This window comes from Diuraphis noxia, unplaced genomic scaffold, assembly GCF_037042655.1.
Source record: "Diuraphis noxia isolate RWA-SAM2 unplaced genomic scaffold, SU_Dnox_SAM2 contig0002, whole genome shotgun sequence".
Classification (NCBI taxonomy): Eukaryota; Metazoa; Arthropoda; class Insecta; order Hemiptera; family Aphididae; genus Diuraphis; species Diuraphis noxia.
This window is the reverse complement of record NW_028301712.1, coordinates 14,527,805-14,545,278: the sequence shown is the minus strand read 5'-3', so window position 1 is coordinate 14,545,278 and position 17,474 is coordinate 14,527,805. Positions and strand designations below refer to the sequence as shown.

At 29.7% G+C, this 17,474-nt stretch overlaps 3 protein-coding genes and 1 long non-coding RNA gene across 5 annotated transcripts; 1 reads left to right on the top strand and 3 right to left on the bottom strand.

Annotated features, from left to right (window-relative positions):
• Window positions 1-685: 685 nt before the first annotated feature.
• Window positions 686-3,983, bottom strand: LOC107164653 (Receptor of activated protein kinase C 1). Of its 2 annotated transcripts, none has more exons than XM_089221156.1 (8): window positions 3,411-3,983; window positions 2,747-2,918; window positions 2,530-2,669; window positions 2,238-2,467; window positions 1,909-2,164; window positions 1,714-1,830; window positions 1,472-1,633; window positions 686-1,409 (listed from the first exon to the last, which is right to left on the bottom strand). In XM_089221156.1, the coding sequence occupies exons 1-8, from the start codon at window positions 3,480-3,482 to the stop codon at window positions 1,338-1,340; spliced, it is 1,221 nt and encodes a 406-aa protein (XP_089077282.1). In that variant the 5' UTR covers window positions 3,483-3,983; the 3' UTR covers window positions 686-1,337. The 2 variants fall into 2 exon arrangements, with proteins under 2 accessions (XP_089077282.1, XP_015368037.1); XM_015512551.2 differs by having other exon boundaries at window positions 1,472-1,651; window positions 3,411-3,981.
• Window positions 3,984-5,516: 1,533 nt separating this feature from the next.
• On the bottom strand, window positions 5,517-10,760 carry LOC107164666 (guanine nucleotide-binding protein-like 3 homolog). The gene is made up of 8 exons (XM_015512575.2): window positions 10,355-10,760; window positions 10,227-10,268; window positions 9,837-10,066; window positions 9,386-9,767; window positions 9,197-9,284; window positions 7,621-7,798; window positions 6,224-6,366; window positions 5,517-5,994 (listed from the first exon to the last, which is right to left on the bottom strand). The coding sequence occupies exons 1-8, from the start codon at window positions 10,371-10,373 to the stop codon at window positions 5,574-5,576; spliced, it is 1,503 nt and encodes a 500-aa protein (XP_015368061.1). The 5' UTR covers window positions 10,374-10,760; the 3' UTR covers window positions 5,517-5,573.
• Window positions 10,761-11,098: 338 nt separating this feature from the next.
• Nup43 (nucleoporin 43) lies at window positions 11,099-14,101 on the top strand. The gene is made up of 7 exons (XM_015512550.2): window positions 11,099-11,680; window positions 11,749-11,862; window positions 12,172-12,305; window positions 12,527-12,648; window positions 12,768-12,913; window positions 12,986-13,244; window positions 13,809-14,101. Exons 1-7 carry the CDS (start codon window positions 11,570-11,572, stop codon window positions 13,985-13,987), a joined length of 1,065 nt encoding a protein of 354 aa, XP_015368036.1. The 5' UTR covers window positions 11,099-11,569; the 3' UTR covers window positions 13,988-14,101.
• Window positions 14,102-15,539: 1,438 nt separating this feature from the next.
• Window positions 15,540-17,237, bottom strand: LOC149058131 (uncharacterized). The gene is made up of 2 exons (XR_016190531.1): window positions 17,039-17,237; window positions 15,540-15,890 (listed from the first exon to the last, which is right to left on the bottom strand). It is a non-coding gene; the product is annotated as an uncharacterized LOC149058131 (long non-coding RNA).
• Window positions 17,238-17,474: the final 237 nt, after the last annotated feature.

Sequence of the window (17,474 nt, the reverse complement as noted above, 5' to 3'; positions counted from 1 at the left end):
AGTGCATCATATTAATATTTGCCAGGGTAGGGCATAATAATGACCAACTCATCAAATTTAGACTTGTTAAGTACATGTATAAAAAAAAGCCGCTTACTAGGTTCCCCAATTACCATTATATACGCTAAAAGTGCTATAATTGTGATCTTCCTCTATGGTGAACAACTGACTTTTGGTGTTAAACTGTGAGCATCACTCAAGAAATAAATATTTCTGTACAGTGTTGAGTAACATTAATATCTTAAATTTTAGTACTAAGTTATAATACATTGTATATTCTTTATGTTGACATACTTTGTACATTTGTATTCATCTTATCGGAGATTACTGATAAATGATTTTTGATTCCTAATGATTTTTATGTTCTATCCTGGTGTGTATTGACTATTGATTAGTCATATCCATCAATTGTAAACTAATGACTAGTTATTCATTTTAGCAGCTTCTCTGGTAATTTAAAATACTTTAGGGTTGAAATTTTTCTACATAATATTCGGTGTTTGTGTAGTACTTTATATGTACAGGATTGAATGACACGTAAAAGAACATTTTTTTTTTATATAATATCAAATGATTTCAAATACTAATTAGTAAATTTATAAATCTATATTATCTTTACAATATAACATGTAATATACACATATAGTTAAAATATAATAATCATTTATAATTTTAGAAAACAGAGTTACGATGTATTGTATTGGTAATGTATTTAAATAAAATCATTAAAAAGTATAACATTAATATATTAATATATAGGTAATAATGCTTATAAGTCATATATTAAACTGAAGTTACTGAAAAATTAAATAAATAATGTTTGTTAATATTAATATAATAATTAAAAATAAAATATAATGTTAATTATTAATACTTATTAATGACTAGAAGTGAGCCATAACCCAAAGGAACAAGAATATTATGTAAAAAGTTACTAAGTTACTAGAAGTTATTACAAATTGTAGTTCATATAAAATAAAATTGACCCATTGTTGTGTTTTAGTTTAAACAAAATGTCAGGACAGATAGATTTTTAAGAAAAATTTTTCTTATAAATTAAACATAATATGTATAAAAGTGGTGAAAAAAGAAAAAGAAATAACTGTCTTTTAATTGGGTCATTTATAAAATTTAGACTGAGTTTAGTGTTCAATATAAATTATAATATTATAATTCGATAAAAGTTATTTTAAAATTTCAATTGTATCAAAAATAAAATAAAATATTTTTAAGAATGCTCTGCATTATAACATTATTTATAGAAAAATTAATATTTACAGCCATGTATTGTAATTGAGATTTTAGGGCAGTGAATTACATTTGGATATCATCTCAGTCTATTTTTTTTTCCACACTTGAACATCACTACTTACATATCCAACAACTAATGTATCATTTTGATAGTCAATCTAAAAATTAAATACAAGTTTAAAGTATAAGAAACATAATTTTAATTCATAGATCTACTTACTGAGGTTATTTCAGCACCGGAATCAACAATTTTAGCTATAACTTTTGGAGGATTTGTTGGAGTTAAAATGTAAACAACTCCTTCATTCCCTCCAGTTATAATACTGCCGTAATTAGTACATTTAATGCAATTAAGTTTGTAGTTTCGGCAATCATCTACAGGCTTTACAAGATTCAAAGTCTGTAGAAAAATTTCACTAAGGTAATTTAATAATAAAATTAAATAATAACACAAAGACCTACCTCAAGAACATTATATAGCCCATCTGAACAGTCCAACCAGTACATACAATCTCGATTGTCACCGATAAATAGTATATTGTCATAGTAGGAAGCACACATTGGAAAACTACTACCTCGCTGCAATAAAAGTAAAACAAAAAAAAACTGTTAATACTTATTAATTTAGGTAAAATGTTTACAATGAGTTTCTTTTACTTTAGAAAGGTACAAAGATTTGACAATATTATTTGTGCGCAAATCCCAAATAGATGCAGTTTTGTCTTCACTTAGTGATATCAAATAATGATCTTCTATTAAGCATAAATCAATTATACTACGTGTATGAGAATTTAGTAGTTCAAATAGTCGTTTTTCAGGTTCTCGAGGATCAAATGCGATAATCTTAGGGCAATAAAGTCCGGCAGCAATAAAATTTTCTTTGCTAGTAATTGACAACACAGCAGCATCAGTACTACACAAAAACCAATAGTATTTAAAATATTATTCATAAAATAAATATAAATATATTTTTAAATTTCAATTACCTAAATGTGAGTATTGGTTGTGAAGAAGATGTGAAGTTGCTCGTATTCCATAATTTGACTTTTGAATCCCAAGAACATGATAAAAAATGATCATCATCATAGATTCCTAAATCCCACACCCATCCCAAATGGCTATCTAATTTTTGTACGACAAGGTTATCTACTGTATCCACTGTGTTCCATAAGCATATAGAACGATCTCTCGATGCAGACATACAATGTTTACCGTCCTGAAAATATTGTTGATATGTGATAAAAATGTCTAATGGTTTTGTCATCTTAAAATATTTACTTTTGCCATAATGACAGCATCCACTTCAGAAAAATGAGCTCCCTTAAAAACAGTGGTAGTGGTTTTTGTTTCATATTCGCTCCAACAACTGTCTTCCAATTCAGTGTGCCAAGCAAATTTCTTCCAATCAAATGTGTTTTCTGTGAAATGGAAACAAACAAGGAATACCAAAATGTATTTTCTACATCTATGCACATTGACGTCCGCCTAGCCTCACCGTTGTAAGCGCTTGACAACATGAACGCCACATTGCAATCGTTAAATTTACGCATGGCTCTTTTCTTCCACAGGTAGTTGTCACTGATTATGTCGTAGAACTGTTTGTTGACGTACATCAATGACCTAATTAGTGTATCAGCATCAATACGTTCACAGATCATCAGGAATACCTGAGGAGTAAGAATATCAATGTGAGTAAAATAATGATTTATAGTACTCAGTAAAGCCAATGAACTCTACAGTTATTTGCAGAGCAAGACTCTGGAAACACCATCGGTTGAACAAATAAAATAATGTAGATGTTATAACTAAAGTATTTAATTAATGCACTCATTGTCTGATGTATGATCCGTTAGTGCAGGAATTGAAATAATGTCTAGCAGTTAAGAATATACAATAAGTACAAGTAGACCAAAAGCGTGTCACATCGTACGACGTTTTTAATGACTTATATTATGGATACTGTTGATCTACTTTACATAAATATGGTTATGAAATTCCGTAGTCTTACCCTAACACCTTAAAATGTCCAATGTTCTCCCTACACACCCAATAAATACATCAGTCATACAATTCGTAAGATTCGGAACCATAAACTAAATAATTCCAACACGGCGGGCACTTTCTACTCATCCTAAAAACGACGTCCGTGACGTGTTTACCTCGATGGGAAGCGAATCCAACGAAACTGAAGACGGCGTTCCGGCCGCAGCGGTTCTCTCGTGTGAACTCATTTCAGATCGGTACGTGGTAGGCACAGACGAGTTTTGCTAAGGGCAGATACTTTACGAGATCGTGTGCAGATCGGGTAGGACGGTCGTTCGCATACGATGTTCCTGTGGGCTAATGATCTGCAAATATCGGGTTAGCCTCGAAAGGAAACTTCTGGTGTACGTCATCTGACGTTGATCAACATTTGGTCATCAGTCGACCGTCAAGGTTCATGGCCCGTGACGACTAACAAAGAACAAACTGAATACTGATTAACTGAAAGTCCAAGACCTGAGTTACTCACTCCATTGAGTCAATGGACTATGTAGGTGCCGAGTACACTGACAGCTTTACAACTCGATAAGCTGATAACGACGTAACATTGTAATCATGTAAAGCACGGTCTTTGAACAGCTAGAAAAAGTAGAAAATCTTCTAAGGCCGTGATGTAACGATGTAAGGATCGTACACTTTAAAGTTTATACTTTTTACGATTTACCATTGGGCATTGGTAATGTTTACATAATAAACGAAATAGTATGAATTATGAGCTACCCGCCACAGCTGATGATAATAGATAATAGAACAGCTGATGTCTGATTTAGCACTTAACTTGTTGTCGTTACAACTTAAAAAGCATGAATTAATTATAATAATATGTTTTAATACTAGCCTTAGGTTAATACTAGCCTTAACCTTAGGTTTTAATACTAGCCTAACCTAACCTTACCTTTCATGTTATGATGCTAGCAAGTATATTTTTATACATATAGATAGTTAACGGTTAAAATCACGGACTAAGATAGAATCTATAAATATAATTAAATATATTATAATTAATTAATAAATATAAATTCTATCTTAGTCCGTGGTTAAAATATATCAAGTAATAATCTTAAACGATATTCAATTTCGGATATCATTATGTAATTTTCTTCGTTTTATCAATATAATTCTGACAATTCAAATATTCAATTGAATGATATTTAGGCCTACCACTTTCTAACTTACCCCATCTTTTGCTCATAGATCTAATAAAACTCTGTACCAAATTTCGTCGCAATACATCCAGCCGTTTAGGAATGTATATAGGACAAAAAGATATATAAAAACTAATTTCTGTCAGTTCATTTTATTTAAATGCTCTACAATATACGCATAATTTGTACATTTTTCTAATAACCACACTTGGATGAATACTAAAAATTAGAATTACATCAAATTTTATTGCAATCGGTCCACCAATTAGAATTGGAATGCATAAAGGATAAACAGACAGAAATCCATTTTTATTTTCATATTAATTGCCCATTAAAAATACTAACACTTGTGCTTTATTTATTTACTTATTGACCACCTTTAGTTATTCTTTACTTGAATTAGGCAACAGTGTAGATCACAAATGTGATACAATTTAAAACAGTTTTAAAACAAATTTGTTTTAGCTATGAATATTAAATTCGAACTGGTTAAATTAAAAAAAAATTCTAATATTTTATGATACATAACATGATTTGACTGATTGCCATTTATTTTCAGGATGTTGAACTCAAGTTAAACATATTTTATGTTTTATCAAAATTCAAAACTAGATATAATTTACCTAATTTACCTATTGAAATTTACTTGGAAATGGAGATTAAGTTAATATCAATCTCTTGGTCTTGATGATAAGATGATAAAGAATGATTTTGATTTATTTGATTTTATTTTCCATCGATTTGATATTAATTTTATATCGATAATTGAACCACTTTAATAGGACATCACACCCACATGTGTTGTATCCATCTTACAATAGCATAACATACAAAGTTTTACACTCAGCAGTTCATGTTAACCTCCATATTTTAAATTTAGAGTGAATTGACCTCATAGAAAAATTAAAGGTAACATTATTACCTAGGGCATTAAATGGGCTTTTTATTTTTAAAGTGAGTTATGAGTATCTTAAAATACTAATAAAAAAATAATTCGGGGCAAGGGGGAATTTATTGAGATTGAAGAGGAGGTTCTACTTCTCTCTATAGTTCTATTATGTAAAATCAGAAAATAAATTATATAATACACTCAAATTACATTTAATGCAAATTAAATTTGTTAACTTTTAAGTCCTACAGTAAATCAATATTATCTAATAGTTTTTCACATTTAATCAACCTAGATGCTGTCTTTCGTTGTTTTTTAGCATTCGCCTTTTGTAATTTTTTCAATTTTAAGACACCCGGTTGTAAATCAATTTTCATTTCCATGGGCTCCGATTTCTTCTTTTTCCTCCATCGTAATTTTCCAGATTTTTTTGTTTGTACACCATCATCAACTACTACCACTGATTTTCCATCTACATCCATTGTATCTGTTTTCACTCCTTCACTGGTTGATTCGGGTTGTAACTTGGCAAGTTCTTCCATGAATTCTGTTTCTATTCGTTGCACATTATCCAAATTAAATACATCTGTTACATTAGTAACAATTTGTGCACTTAAATGGACTGCTTCAATTTCAGGCGGAAGGGTGTGATATCTTATTTTTCCACTAAAATAAAAAGTTTATTTTTATATTAATAATAAATTATTAGCCGATTTAAAAATTCTAATAAACTCTTGTGAACTTTATAAATTCTTGGTTAACTCGAAGTTGAAAGTATCAACCAAACAGTTCCAGTTATCCAAGGATAATAAAATAAAGGAAATCTTAGGGACTGGGAAAATATTTGTGATATTGAAAATGTTGAGTTTTTCTACAATAGTTCAACTGTACATACCGATTCCAATCTTCAACCAAGCTACGGGCTGAAGTAAATATATCAGGAATTCCACCACGGCCAATGTTTCCAAACCGTCTAGCTTTTAAATACAAAAAGTGTTCACATGAATCATATTGTCCAATTCCATAAAGCTTTTGCATCTGTTCAAATACAAAATGTATTTCATTAAAGATGATAAATAATAAAATAATAAATGAGGATGAAATTAACATTCACGATGACTTTCATATTTTAATTATTTTTTTTGTTTTAATTATTTGGATTCAAGGTTTAATAGGTCTCTGTACTATTTTTGCTCAAGGCGACGAGAACGATTACCAGGGATGGTTAATGCAGCTAGATTTTTTATAAGTTTGTTAGGATGAGAGTTAGGGCGTAAGTGGAAGTGTTTATATATATATATTTTTATACCTTTATGCAGGGTGTGATTTGATACGTATGGCAGAGAATTTGTAATTTTTCTTAGTGTATTATATTGGAACCGTTGAATTTTATTTAATTCAAAAACTTTTGCATTGCCTCATAGCTGTAGGCCATATGTCCAAATTGGTTTTGGAAGAGATTTATAGAAGAGTAATTTAATATTTAGTTTTGAGTGTTTTTTATAAATTAATTTAAATGCAAATTTTTAAACTATTTATCAGACTAAATATCTTTATTTTTATATTTTATATTAGATAAACTTGATAGTTGGTCTATATATATATATCTGATATAGGTATCTAAAATATTAATGCACAAACTAATGAAAAATATTAGTGATGGGTCAAACTGTTTCAATTTCGAACCAAACTAAATCCTTGATGTTTGGTTTGGTTCAAAATTCGAACTTGATAAGAAAATTCAAACCTTTTTAAGCATATTTTATTGTTCAAAAATCAAACTTGAAAATATTTGTTGAACTAGACTTCAGACTTAATAGCTAAGATAATTCAAAGACCAAATTTGTAAAATTCAAAAGTTATTTTTAAAATATAAAAATTGATAGTAATTATTTAAAAATGATTACTATATAATTATTATATTAATGATAATATTTTGAAAATGAATAATAAATATATCGAGTTCAAGTTTGAATTTGACTTAAACTGGTACGGTTTGGTTTGGGTTTGATTTAAAAATCATGGTTCGACCCATTACTAGAAAATACACCTATTTACAAAAGTAATGTAGATGTAATGTTGAATTGATTTTCAAAATGATTTCATAGATTTTTTAATTCACATCAAAATCAGTTTTTATATGAAATTCAAATTTTTATACATGAAAATTTTAGAGCCCACCTCAAACAGTAAAAAAATTATCCAAAATTAAAAAAAGTTTGATAATATTAATCAAATTTGTAGTTCGAAGTGATACTCAGTAACTAGTTTACATAAAAATAAATTATATACCTGATCTTTAGTTACACGTCCCACAATTGTAGCAGCACAAGCGATAGGATCTTCAATATTTCCAGAACTTACAACATTTTTCAATCCTACACTATTGGTAGTAGATGTTTTGTCTAAAACTACACCTGGACAATCCAGTAGTTTAATATGTTTATCCAACTGAATCTCTTGCATGTTTCTAAAATTGAGTTTTTAAATAAATTAGTTTAATCAGTAATTTAAATAAACCATTAAATTTATATTATGTAATATATACAAGCAAATAGTAATATTTTGTTCCATACTAATTATTAATAATTAAATTATTTTGCATACATTGTACATTGTACTTTGAATAAAATATCAAAAAATAATGGTAAATTATTGCTTATGTATAGTAAAATTACGTCATTTCGTATTACTTTGTATTGTTGTTGTTCTTGAGTGTTAATTTAATTTTTATACCTTTTTCTTTCATTTATTAGCTCAGTGGCGTAACTATGGGGTAGCGAGGGGTAGCGGTCGTAACCCCAAACATTTTTATGAGGTCGCAAGAGTATCATTTTGCTACCCCAAAATTATTTATATAATTTAATAAAAAAAATCAGTGTCAGTGTGTATTTACTATTTATTTATCTTTAAATAGTTGTCAGGAAAAAATACGTTATTTGTGAATTTTCGTGTTATAAAACTGTATAAGTATAATGATTATTTTAAAATAATTTAGGAGGAATAAGTTATGCGTATAAGTGGTACTCACCCATTATGCTTATTGGAGAAGATGAAGCATATAAAAGTGTTCGCTACCCCAAACATTTACTGCTAGTTACGCCCCTGTATTAGCTTAACTATTTTGTCTGTCATCCAAGGCTTTCTTGCATCTATTTTTTTGGTTCCTATTACTTTACCTGGCTCTTTAGAATTTTCTTAATATTGTTCTATTTATTTTCCTCCAAATAACAGTTATCAATTAGTATGTTGTTAAATGCTTTCTTACATTTCTCTTTAAATTCTATTCTCTTCTCATCTTTCTTAAACACTTCTAAATTCCATTTTTTTGTAAATCCACCTTTAATTTTTTTGTACTTTAGATTTGTTTCCATAATAACTAGATTGTGATCGCTGTCAATATCAGCACTATTAACACTCAAGAACAACAACAATACAAAATAAAACAAAATGACGTGCAATGGAAGATAAAAAAAAGCTAAAGAAGGGCTAGATGAGCAGTGTAAGGAAGCAGAAGAATTTTTAAAAAGAGGAAGAAGTGACTTGGCATTTTCAGAAATTAAAAAGCTTTTTCGTGAAAGGAAACAAAACGCAAGAACCCTAATAAACAAAAACGGCGAATTAATACTAGAAGCTGACCAAAAAACTAAAATATAGAAAGAATATCTAGAAGAATTATACAAGGATAATTCAACTATGATATTTGAGGAAGAAGATAATGTAGATGACATAACTGACATGAGGAAGAATAGTTATAAAGAACTAAAGGAATTGAGTAATGATAGGGGCGCATGGAAAACTGCAGCAAACCAATCTAAGGATTGAAGACTCAGAGAGAGATAGTAAAATTAAGATCAAATTATAATACTTGGTCACACCAGGGACAGCTCCAACTTGACACGCTCTGGACCTTTTCAAACTATTAATCAAACTACTTTTGCCAACATTCGGCATACCTAAAACATATTTTTATGTTTAAAAAAAAGAATTTTGCATATGTTATGATGATTAGCAACTGTAGTAACATTTTTACTATACATTTTATTATTTTCTTTACCTACAACACCTACAACGATTGATGTCTTCATTTTTTCACTACGACAGTAATTGGCTAAAAGTGTCATGACTAATTCTGCACCAACACAAAGGCTAATAGCTTTTTCTGTATCTTTTTTACACTTGTTCATTTTCCTATGACCAATTCGCGAACCAGCTTGTTGAGTACTAGCTTTGAATGGCACTGCAGGGGTTCCTAATTGTCCTCTAAAATAGGACAGCCAATCACGGACTATTTCGGCTGGGACCAAGTCGGTTTTATTTAATACCACAACAAGTTTTTTCCCCAAGTCTTGAGCTGATTCTGTCACTCGTTTACATCTGGTGCCTAATGGATCACGTGCATCAACTACCTCTAAAACAACATCAGCAGCACTAACCACCTAAATAATTAACAACTTAATTTAATAAACATTAAAACATAACATATAATTTGAATAAAAACACAATACTTTTCTGAATTCATCTTTAAAAGTCTTATTATCCAATTTCACAACATTTTTATAACCCGATTCATCTTCAACATCTTCAACTTCAACAAATCCGGCTTGCATTGATTCGGTTTTTTTTACAAATTCAGCCAAAGTCTGGGATAAAGGAAGTGGTTCAGTTGTTTTCTCAGGTTTCTTAGGCGCAGAAGCTTTTTGAACATTTGCTGTTCGTATTGACTCCAATTTTTTTCCTATTAATTGTTAAATGACATCATAAAATGTACAACTGATTATTTATTTGTAAACCAATAACATTTATAGATAGTAGGTGCATGTAAAATAGTAATACACCATCATACAATAAGTCAACTTAATAATATTTTAACAATTTTAAAAAAAGAATCGACAAACCTTTTTTCCATTTAAGAAATGCTCTTCTATTTTTTGATTTATCTAAGTTAAAAATAAATTGTATTCATTTAAATTAATATAAACATACTGTATAAAGAGAATTAGTTTAAAAAATTCAATATACTTACTAGCTTTTTCAATACCCATATTGCAGCCGTTGCTGTTTGGAATTAGTTCTAAACACGGACTAAGATATCTTAGTTCTTAGTCCGTGGTTCTAAATAATAATCTTAATAGTCACTAATTCTGGTATAATAATATCCTTTCTGTGATCTTAAACCATGCTCTTTTGGCATGTGGGCAAGTTCTTATCACTGTCGGTTTTATCTACATCGTGATTTTAAGAGGACGTGATACGTGCATGCGTAAGTTGTCTCCGTCTTGCAAGTGCGTAACATGATAGTTTTTACGCACTTATAAGACGGAGACAACACATGCGCGTATCATGTCCCAAGGTGGATTTATAGGGTGAACAAACTAACACCCTACAGCCTATGCGTAGGGGTACGCATTTTTCACTACAGATGAGATTATAACACGATTTAAGATAGTATCTTAACCGATTCGTGGATTATAATAATATGAGAAATCCACCTTGTTATATTATTGTCTTCTTTAGATTTTTTAGTCTCAGCAAAGTTAGCAACGTAAAAAATAAAATCCATTATTCTATTCTATTTTAATAATTTATTATATTGTTCTGTGATTCTGCGTGATTCCATACCACCACAGAGCAATATAAAAATAAATAATATATCTTAGTCCGTGGTTTTGGCCCATGCTATAATTATTATAGAATAGGATATTCTCGACAATCGATATTATTGTCTTATCATTTACGATTTTACGACGATAACTTCTTTTGGTGCGGAACTGGAAGCAATTTATCGGATCTCGAATTTTAATTTATTCAAAAAGTAATTTCGACACGTTTTTTACTCTAAAAGTCTGAAGGCCATATCGGATTATTCCGAAGGGTTTTGGAGTCAAGGTAAACCTTGGCCAAGTGCGTTGGACAATGACGAAGTTATGTAGAGGTGGGCAAATTCAGATCATTTGAATCGAATCAGTCTACTAACTTACTGATTCGGTCCGTGATATTATCTATGGGACTATCGAATAATTCGATAGTTTGATACTACCCATCGATAGTCGTATCACTCGTATCAGGACCGAAAGATAAGTTTCATTAAAAAAATAAAAACCTCCAAAAGACCTAAAGATCGTTATTTGATTTGATCGAATATTTTAAGTACATCTGACATCATTCGGTCGCGATCCAGTCACTCGACAGATTTGTTCATTTTGATTCTATCAGTCGCAACCATCACAACTCTAGAGTCATGGACACATTTGCAGAATTTATCGGCAGAAAAGTGAATAGAGTAAGATGGAAGCCAGATGATCTGATGGCATCGACAATGTTTGTCACCGGTTCGTGGGATAATGAAGATGTGAGATTAATTTATTGTCATGTTGATTTATATACTCAATCCTTTCATTTTTATTTTTCCTATTACAGGACAACGTAATAGAATTGTGGGGACTGACATCGGAAGACGAAAATTCGGCCAAAGATTTCCCTCCAAAACTTTTGGATTGTGTACAACAAAATGGAAATGTTACGCAAATTAGAGTATGCATATTATATTAGTGTAATAAATTATTCACATATCACGTTTACCTTAGTTAGTATAGTTCATAGTTAGTTGATCAAGTTTTTTGATAGGAAAAATATGAATGATATTTATTTCATTAGTTGCTTATGTGTACTCCTTTTATTTTATTTTACTATTTATTTGATATAATTATAATGACAACAACAAATTTAACAATCTATTGATTATTTATTGACAGACATTACTATTATTATTTATTTATTTAATAATAATAAACACCATACAGTTTTTATAAACTAACTAAATATTATTTTTATTATTTTAAGTTTTTAGATAACAAATTTGTTGCTGTTAGTACAGAAAATGGAACAGTTAAAGTATATCGTGTCATTGGCGAGAATGAAGATGTTAATATTCATCTTAATGAAGTCATGGCTTGGGAAAATCTACATTCATTTGGGTAAGATTATAATTTTATTTAACTTCATCATTTCAACAATAGTTTTGGATCATTTATACATACTATATTAAATTACGTTGATAAAATAATCAAATTGTATTTAAAGATTGTCATTTATTAAATAATTATTTAAAAAAAAATTAATACCGTATGAATTAATGATGTGATTCAATTTATACTTAGCCTAGTAAAACTCAGAATTAATATATTTATATTTACAGTAAAGGACAGAGATGCTCTTGCAAGGATCTTGCTGTATGTAATTATTCATTAGCAACCATTGGTGATGATTATAAACTTAATGTTATATCATTGAACACCAAACAAATTCATCAAGTTCTAGGTAAATGCCTAATTATTTTGTGATTGATTGATAGTGTATGATATATTTTCTTTTAATGTATTTAAAAGTTGAAATTTTTGATATATATTTACATGTAATATGGATGTTTGGTTATTTAGAAGGAATAAGTAGTTCACCATTAACATGCATTTGTTTCTTAACGGACACTGAAGTTCTCTGCTGCAATGCACTTAGCCAGATGAAACTTTGGGATTTACGAATTGCTAAAAGTAGTATAACAGCCAATATCAATAATTTCACTCAGGTAATATTAATATTTATCATGTTGTATTTGACACAAAATATTTTAGTTATATTTTATATATCTGAATTTCAGACTCAAGTGCCAATAACATGTGTTGCTCAACACCCTAGTCAAAAACATTTCATATTCACGGGGTCTGAAGAAGGAGATGTTGGTGTTTGGGACATGAGAACCAACAGCTTATTAACAACTATGAGTAGTGGTGACTCATCATCACTTACCGAAATTGCATTTCACCCTCTAGAACCGGATCATTTGTTTACATGTTCGTTTGGAGGAAGATTACTACAATGGAGCTCTAAAAAATCATATATGTGTCGTATTGACCCAGGTATAGTGATTTATGTATGAATAATGAAGTAAATGGGAGAATAATATAATTTTTACAATACATCATATCTACCTGATATATCATACAACATAATTTTTTTTTTGTAAAGTTTAAAGTATAAATTAAGTAGTACTGAATTAATCCTATTATTTAAAACTAGTTTTATGAAGTATTTATATTAAAGTTAAAACTATATTGTTAGTTTATACTAGAAGTCCATTGAAAGGTTGCAAAGAGAGCATATAAATTACATAATATCTTCAATATTGTAGACTACATTACAGAAGTTTAGAGACATATTTAACAGCTTCTATGAGATAGATTAGGCCCAGATTTATCTATATTTATCCTTAACATACTTTAAATGCAAGTCAAGATAGGAAAGACTGGGTATCAATTATATAACAAATAATTTAAGATATTTTTCTATCAATGCAATATTGAAATAATCCTAAATTCTAGTATGTATAATTTGGTTATCTAAGAATTTATTTTTATAAACATATAATATTGATGAATGATACAGTTTTAAAATGTTATTGAAATAATTAATTAATATTCTAGGAGATTTGGAATATTCAAATTTTTGGGTAAACACAGACAAGGTAAAAACACGATTGTCGATCAATGATGTAATACAACCGATTTATATGCCAATTAACTCATTGGATATACAAAAACAACAACTTATTTGTGGCGCTGACAATGAAGCAGTTTACTTTCAACGTAACCTTAAACTTTAAATATAACCATAATTAAAAAAGCTCGTTATTTATATTAAAAAAACATTGTATGAATTTTTTAAATTCCAATATGTTAATTAATAACAAATATAAATTAAGCAATTTTTCATACAACCTTGTTGGTTGATTTTTTTTTATTAGAATATAAAACATTCAAGATTTTCAAGGAAGAAATTGGAGTGTATCGATACGTATCAATTTAATTTTGAGTGTTCAAGAAGATACAAGTTCACTATACAAGCGATACGTACCGGCCTGTATTGGTCTTAGATTTCGATACGAGTCGGTACGTAATGATACGCATCGAATTCTTCTTCTTGAAAATCTTGTTTTACTATCTGTATACACAATGATACAATAAGTAAAATTGAATTCTTATGTACTAATTGTGGTGAAAAGATAGAAGGAGAGGGCGGTGGTAAACTCTCCCGATTTTTAAAAATAGTAAACTCTCCTGATGGTAAACTCTCCTGGGTTAATATTATGTTTATCTGAAGTAAATGTGTAAACTCTCCCAGGTCAAAATTTTGTTTACCTTAAGTACATGTGTAAACTCCCTGGTTAACTTTATAGTTACTTGTAGGAAGTATGTTAACTCTCCCGATTGTTTTAAATGTTAAAACATTTTTTTAGAAAAAAAAATAGATTCCCTAACTTTTTTAAAATCTGTATGTTCTTATATTATTATCAAAAATAATAATTTTAACATTTTTACGTATATTTTGTATTTGTAACTTATATCATTATTATTATTATTATTATTGACTATTTTTAAAAGAAACTTAAATGTATACTAGATTTATTGATATTTTATTTTTTATTGTATTTTGACTATAATATTATAGCACATAGCAGCTAAAGACATTAATTTATATTGTTATTATATATGATTGACTATTTTTAAATGCAACTTAAATGTATATTTAATTTATTTTATGATTTTTACTAGACCCGGGAGAGTCTACATGTTTCCATATCAGGTAGTACAGGAATAGACCCGAAAGAGTTTACATATTTCCGTGAGGTAGTACAGGAATAAACCTGGGAGAGTTTACACGTTTCCGTCTTGTAGTACTGGAGTAAACTCGGGAGAGTTTAAAATCGCCCGAAGGAGACATCTATTAACACTACTTCATTAATAATTCTTTAAATTTTGTACTAAGTAAGTAAATCTGGTAGATTTTAGAAATTTTTGAATAGTTCAACTTTATCTTTCAATTATTAAGGTCTTAAAAATAAACCTCTACTACAAGCAGTGGCGTAATTACGGGAATGCACAACGGTGCACTTGCACTCCCTGGTATTATGTAGCAGGTGCAAAGATATGCTTTTGCACCTGCAGATGCTGAACTTTATACCTATTGAAATACAATACCAACTGAATTTCATTGATTCGTTGATTTTTTTTTACCTTATTTAAAAATTTTGTTATCATTTAAATCAATTTCATATAAATATTATATTTTTATATGCATAATGTATCATATACTATATGACATATAGTACAGACACAGCACGCATATTATTATAGTGTTTAAAATATAGGTACATACAGATTTTGATATTTGTTTATTTTTTACTGTTATCAAATATAAACAGATACCTATAATAGTACTCGCCAGCCAGTATTGGTGAGTTGCGGCCTAAACCCTAAATATCGTACGAGTTGCGGCCCGGGTTTATGAAAGGAACGTACGAATTGCGGCCCGGGTTTATGAAAGGTACGTACGAATTGCGGCCATACAATAATGTATATGGGGGTGGAGTGGCCGAGCACGCAGTCGCCGGTTCGAATCTCGGTCACGGGCGACATCGCTCTTTGGGCATTTCGCGATGTCTGGAGAGAGAGGCCGCCGGCCCCCAACCGGGCATGGCAGAAACCCACGGGTGCCCATTCAAAATTCTGCCAAAAAAAAACCCACGAGTTAAAACCTTACAGTACCTTCCCATAGGCGCACATAGGAGGGTGCTAGGGGGAGCTTAGCACTCCCAGGTTTAAAATTAGCACCGCATAAACTATTTAAAATATTTATTACATAGTCATATCTTTTGAAATATTATTATATAAATCTGTCTATGTATATCAGGATATTTTGAAAATATCAACAGTTAGTTTATCAGCTGAAATGATGGTTTTAATGAATAGTCTACCAGCCAGCTTTATATATGAAGGCATGAAAAATCAATGTTATAAAAGTTCGTTTCCAAATGTCTGTAAGCTATTGGGAATAACAATTCCAATTTCTTCGTCAACGTGTGAACGCTCCTCAGCTATGCATAGATTGAAAAACTGGTTACGCATCAATATGGGCCAAGAAAGATAGAAAGATTTACCAAGCTATCTACGCTTAGCATTGAGAGTGATCTTACCAATAAAATAGAGGGGGGAATTATATTGCAAACATTTGCAATATCAAACAGAAAATTAAATCTTGTCTAACATTAATAATTAATGATTACATGTTATTATAACTTGTAATATAATTACAAAATATTTATTTTTATTTTTAATAACATTTATAATTATTGCAATGCAATTATTATAGTATTAGGGTGGTGTAGTGGGGGGCTTCGCTCCCCACGGGTCTGTGTACTATAAATTATTTCAGCACCCCCTAAATTCACACCCTATGTGCGCCTATGTACCTTCCCCTACAGTTCCTCAGGCTAATGACCTCAGTTGTCGATGCCCCAACCAAAAAAAAAAAAAATAATGTATATATTACATATATATATATATTATATTATATTATATACTATATGTCTATTTTCTAGTATAAAATTGTCGTACTTATATTAATATTGGTCGTAATGACCTATTATGACATTATATTAAATAATAAATAATAAAAAAAATAAAAGTATAATTGGTGTAATATATTATGATAATAATGTCCAAAAAAATCAAAGCATTCATAATGTAAGTCATATATGGCAGATAATACGATAAAACTATCTATATTATCTGTATCATATTATATACAAAAATATAACTTCCCATACGTATTGAACATTTCGTTTATACTTTCGTTTACTTGGGCCGCAACTCACCTATCGCTAAAAGGTCGTATCCCATTTCGCCGCCGTTTAATTTCGCCGCGGTACCATTTCGCCGCCAAATTAATCCCATTTTGCCGCCGACCCATTTCGCCGCATAAAATTATTTTTGTCTTAAAACATGGTTATGAATTTGCGATTTGAAAAGTGATAAATAGACCAGAGAAATATTTATCGTTTGAAATGATCTAAGTGAAATACTATCTCAATTCTGAAGTTATCAATTGATAAATCCCCAATAGTTATATAAATAAAATAGAATGAATAGTATGTTGTCGCAGTGATAACTGTAAAGTCAACACAGTCAGTGTCGTATGATTATCACCTGTACGTATTTGCACATTTACAGTTCACAATTTTTAAATAACAATGTCGAATATTGAATATATTTCTACACAGCGAAAAGGGGAATGCCCTATTTTCAATAACT